At 36.7% G+C, this 6,000-nt stretch overlaps 1 protein-coding gene across 3 annotated transcripts in view; it reads right to left on the bottom strand.

Annotated features, from left to right (window-relative positions):
- Positions 1-2,803: 2,803 nt before the first annotated feature.
- Positions 2,804-6,000, bottom strand: part of LOC144521280 (arf-GAP with coiled-coil, ANK repeat and PH domain-containing protein 3-like) — a 92,112-nt gene continuing 88,915 nt past the window's right edge. For all 3 annotated transcript variants that reach the window (XM_078255775.1, XM_078255777.1, XM_078255776.1), the window contains exon 25: positions 2,804-3,743. In XM_078255775.1, coding sequence (XP_078111901.1) covers positions 3,637-3,743 — 107 coding nt within the window. In that variant the 3' untranslated portion in view covers positions 2,804-3,636. The remainder of the gene's footprint in view (positions 3,744-6,000) is intronic.

Genomic DNA, 6,000 nt, shown 5'->3' with positions numbered 1-6,000 from the left:
AAGTACATTTAGAACAGGAAAAATACAATATATAATTTGCACAATCATGCCATTAATCCTGTTAAATATTTTAATCCATTAATAGAACTAATATACATTTTAATCCCCTGACAACTTCAACAGTGTGACTCATGGATGTGATTTAAATACTTTTTTGGACATCTATGGCACAGAGGAATAAGATATCCTACTAAGGGATGGGGTTTTTTACTTGGAAAAGAATGACCCAAACACCTGATGAATTATCTAATCAGTTGCTGATTCATTTATTGTCAATTAATTCATTAAGTAATTAATTTTAAGAGTTTTGTCTCAGCTCTAGACTATGACTTATATACCTTGCGCCGGAAAGACACAACATAACACACCTGTGACAGTTTATTGATATGTGTGCTCCCACCATGATGTCTAGCTACCTGCTATGCATCCATGACGCCACCTTGAGCACACATAAGGGTCAGGGTCTTGGTTTTTGGCCCCTGCCCCTTCAAGTGTGCGTGAACGAACGCCACTGCTATAAAATGTGCCGTCTGACAGTCCCTGGTTTGCGCCTTTACGAGTGACAGTACCTGTATTTGATGAGAGAACAGCCAGACGCCGAACCGACATTTAAGGCCTCCTCCTCATCATCTCCTCGCCGGGCTGTGTGTGCTGCTGCAGCGGACCGGCTGGAGCTGCTAGTCGCCTGCTGCTGGAGCTCGCGGACTGTAGCGGGAAGGACGAGGGCACGCGAGCAGTCGAGTCATAACGTTACCTGACTCGAATCCGCAGTCACGTCGCGTGTCAAACGAGCGAAATGTGCATAATGTCAGTGGAAATTTCAGATAGCAGTAGAATGAGCACCGTCGACTAGACAGAGCTCCATCATCACTGTCAGCTGCACGCCTGCCGTAGTTTCTACCGAGACGACGTAACGGCTATACGCGACGGACGTCAACGGCAACGGCCGCAGGGATAGAGCCAAAGATCGTCTATGTTTCACTAATTTCTTCAACACTAGACCACCGTTTACATATATTTTAAACACGTGAATCAGTGTATGTGCAGCTGAATCAGTAGAAGAAGCAGTTCTGTAAAGTTACCAATTACAGTTACTACAAGTACTGTACTTAAAGCTGTAATCTTGAAGATGTTCATTTCAAGAAATGTCTGGCTAACTATAGCAAAAGGAAGTTACACAATGGTTATTGAGCTTATGGCCCATTGATGAAGTATTACAATATTTATATTTGCAGTATTACCAACTGTATTACAGTTTTTCTCACACTATTTTTTTTAAACTATGCACACAATTCTGAAAAGTTGAAGCTCATATGTTTCAACAAGACTCCAGACCATAGAAATAGAATAATTAAGGGCAGTCTGCAGTCTGCTTGTTGATTCAACTTGTCAGAATTGTGTGCATGTAGTTCCATTTGTGTGTGTGTGTGTGTGTGTGTGTGTGTGTGTGTGTGTGTGTGTGTGTGTGTGTGTGTATACAATGGAGAAAAACTGTAATACAGCATGTTTTCCGGCAAACGTCACGTCAACAATACAGTTCGTAATACTGCAATATAAACATTTTATAATAGGATACTTATAATTTAGTTATGCTACTTTACACTTTTACTTCACTAGGCCTACATATCAGAGGGCAGCGGTGGAAGAAGTAATAGGCTACTACTGTACAGTGTAGAAGCACTCAGAAGTAAAGCATTCAGTACCTAAGTAAAAGTACAAAAGTATTAGCATCCAAATATAGGCTATACCAACAGTAAAAGTAGTCGTTATGCAGAATGTCTCATTTCACATGGTATTATGTTATTACTAATTAATTAATTATAGGCCTAGTGATGTACTGTAGGCTATTAATGTGTACATCACTTTAATGTTGCAGCTGCTAAAGGTGGGACTCATTTTAATTACCTACTGCATTACTTATATACTGATAGCTTAACCTAGAATATATTATAATGTATTAGGCGACTTTATATTTTGTATTATTTTAATATGCAAAATAACTAATGTTGTCAACTAAATCTAGTGGAGTAAAAAGTACAATATTTGTCTCCAAAATGTAGTGAAGTACAAGTAGAAGGAGAAAGTATTATAAAATGAAAATACTCAAATAAACTACAAAGTGCCTCAAAATTGTACAACAGTAGGCCTACTTGAGTAAATGTAGCCTACTTAGTTACATTCCACCACCTTCAGGGGGAAATATTGTACTATTGTTCTACTCCAAGGACAACAACGCTCATCCAGCAGACATAAGACAGAGAGTGTTTGGATTACATCTCTCTGTGGATTACTTCATACAACGCTCTGATTTATGAAACATTGCCTGCAATACCACGGACATAACCATTGAAAACATTCAAATTAACCATACACACTTACCTGTAGGCCTACTTAAGATTTGATATTGTACATACAAAGCTAAATATCACTTCTCATACAGTACATATCCATATGGAACTCACCAAGAACTGTGAGCGTTGTGTATATTTTTGGATTTGCTTCTGCTGACTTAATTTTCTATATTTGCACATGATCCTACTTTGTTATACAACTGCTGCACAACAATGTCCCTCTGGATAAAGAAAGTTCCATCCTATATCATATTATCTGTGTATGGTTGTTAAATAATATGATAAACGCCATGGGAATCTTCGTCTTCCACTTTTTATGCAGGATGGCATTTTTTTGACTCACTGATCTCAGATTTCAACACAAGGGGGCGATGTTGTTTTAGCTATAGGGAGACGTGTCGAATACATTGTACTGTATGAGGCAAAACTTCACCGAGATCTCTTACTGCATGTGTGTAAACACAGACCAATTTTTATTATTCTTCCATCTTTCATCTGCATTTCAGTTCATTCAGATATATTAGCATTTTTACTTCTACAGCATGTATACAGTAACATAAGCACTGCATTTCGTGGTGGTACTGCAAAGTACATTTCAACAAATCAAAACATTACCAAGACTACACCAGCATAGTCGATGCAAGAAAAACACATTTTTATGACAAAATAAACTGCTCATCGAGAGAAATAATACTGCGACTTCAAGATTGTTGATGATGAAAATCGATGATATGACACTCTTTATCCATACAACAGCTGAATTCAAGTTTAAGTATGAAATATAATCGGAGCAAATGCATGCATTACACACACACATGAAAATGTGTTTATGTAAAGTATTCCTTCAATAATCTAAATAATGAAATTGATGCTGCAAACTAATGAAAAAAAAACAAAAAAAAACAAGTGCTTGGCATTTTATCCAAAATGTTTCATCTAACAATGTACAAAAGCAATAATATACTTATTTATTATAAAAGCATTCAAGAGGAAAAGACCAGCAAATCCTCATTTCAAAATAAAAGGTTGATCTAAGAACAGCACAAGACTCTTGCAGATATAATGCAACTACTGTAAAAATGTAATGACAATGAAAAAATGCATAAAAGTTGCCACGATTTCTTCACTTTAAGGTACATTTCTCTGTGGAATAAAACAGACTGGGTAACTTATTATGATAAAATATTATCCTTTTCTAATCAGGTTTACATGAGTGTATATGGAAAGTGGCTGTTGCACTTTTCAAGTACATGTTTTTGTTCTCTGCAGACGCTTCATTGGCGGGCTACCTGAAGGAGTGTCGAAAGTGCACACTCCTTCGTTTCAGCTTCTCCGGGTTGTGGGATGCCATGTGGGAAAATTCTCTGAAGATGTCTAGGTACGTGGCGTCTCCTGATGAAGAAAATGACAGAAAAATAGCAATGAAAAATGATGCCACTTGAGCCCTTTGAACAGTCAAAACATCCTTTCTATCTGAAAGTTCTGAATACAAGCAATGAGGGGAAACAGAAAGCAGAGGAGTTCTGTGTTAAGATAAAAAAAAAAAAAAAGCCACATGAATGAAGGAGCCAAAACAAGCTGAGGCCCCATGAAGGTTCCCTCTTTCAACTTTCCAAATTCTGTGCCTTTACTTTTCATGTGGCCATGGTAACCGCTGAATCCACAGGCATAACAAAAGCAGTTGAACTCCTTTGTGTCCCATGAGAGCTCCCAGGCTTGGCTAATTAAAAAAAAAGGGAGAATGAACATTCCTGGCTTTCCCTGTTTGTGTGATGTGTGAGTGTGAGAAAGAGAAGGAGAGATCACTGAGTACAAGCCTCATAGTAGATATGTCTTCCTGCTAACACTTTATTTTAACCCTCCATTAAGTACTTATAAGCAGTACAGAAACAAACAATTAATATAACACATTATATTGTAGTTGTAAACCGATATAAGGGTATTTTTTTTAACTGTTTTTGTACAACAACTATAAAGCCTCTTGTGAAACATCTATAACAGGTGGAAAGTTACCATGGACCAGTGGTGGAAGAAGTACTCCGATTTTGTAAGTAAAAGTAGCAATACCACAGTGTAGAAATACACTGACAGAAAAGTCGTGCATTCAAATTTTTACTTTAGTAAAAGTACAAAAGTTTTAGCATCTGAATAATGTATATTACATTATTGGAGTAGAATTATTGTTTCATTAATGTCTACATCACTTTAACGTTGCAGCTGGTAAAAGTGGCGCTAATTTTAATTACTTTATATAGTGGTGGTAGCTGGTGAATTCCCCCCCCCCCGGACAGGGATCAATAAAGTTTGATCTTTATCTATAACGTAACATTAGATTGTATTTTTTATTTGTGTTTTCTAATATTTATCTGAATATATGCAAAGTAACTATCTGAAATGATCAAATATATGAAGTGGAGTAAAAAAGTACAATATTTGCTTCTGATATGTAGTGGCGTAGAAATTTAAAGTAGCATATGATGGAAATACTCAAAGTACAAGCACCTTAAAGGTGCTGTAGGTAGGATTGTGAAGATCCAGGACTTAGCCAAAGAATTGGAACATCAACAACTTCTCAGTCCCTCCCCCCCATTTTCTGCTAAAGCCCAAAACGGTCTCCTAAGCCCCTCCCCCCACAAGGGAGAATGAATGTGTGTGCATGAGCAGTGATTGACACGCAGTTAGACACCCCCCCCCTGCCCCTGATTGGTGCATCTGAACAGGGAGCTGTGGATTTTTGCAAATCACACTACAGGCTGTAGGTGGAGCCAGAGGAGCCAGATTTTTTTTAACTTACCTGCTTCATGTAGTTCTACTGGACCATAGGGTCAGTTTCAGCAAATATGACAGAAAGTTAGTTTTATAAGTCTTACCTACTGCACCTTTAAAAATGTACTTAAGTACAGTACTTGAACACAGTTTACTTAATGACTTTCCACCACTACGAAGTACATTTACAGTTTTGAAGTACCTGTCTTTTTGTCAAGTCATTTGTCCATTTAATGCTATGTTATTCTACTCCACTTAGAGGCAAATACTGTAATTATTACTCCACTACAGTTATCTAAAAGCTGTAGTAACTAATTTAGGTCTACAAGTAATGATTAATCTGCCAATTTGATTTTCTCCATTAATTATTTTGTCTATAAAACATCAAATAGTGATACATAATTCACAGGAGGAGTTATAAGTGTTGACAAGTACGTTAATAAAGAAAAAAAAGTTCTTATATTGGCTTACGTCTACATTGTAGTGTGTTATAAAACACACATACATATATACACCCACACATACATATATATACACATATATACATATATATACATATATACACATGCATACACACATATACATATATATACACACATACACACACACACATTATATATATATACTGCTTTAAACTGCTAAAAGGAAACTCTCTGTTAATCTCTCTGCATGCATATTGAAACATGTCAGTCATATTCTAGTTTACACAATACATATGTTATGTCATGCTGTGAAAATCAGAGATATTTGATCCATTCTTGGTGCACCAGCTGTGCATGATGTTAGATGTTTGTTAATAATGTTAGATGTAGTGAAAGGCTGTCAAAGCAAAGAAGAAAGAAGCTAAGGGAGAGTTAGATTTTAGTCACATCTTCCATTTATT

Source organism: Sander vitreus, chromosome 7, assembly GCF_031162955.1.
Source record: "Sander vitreus isolate 19-12246 chromosome 7, sanVit1, whole genome shotgun sequence".
Lineage (NCBI taxonomy): Eukaryota > Metazoa > Chordata > Actinopteri > Perciformes > Percidae > Sander > Sander vitreus.
This window is presented reverse-complemented; position numbering and strand designations above follow the sequence as displayed.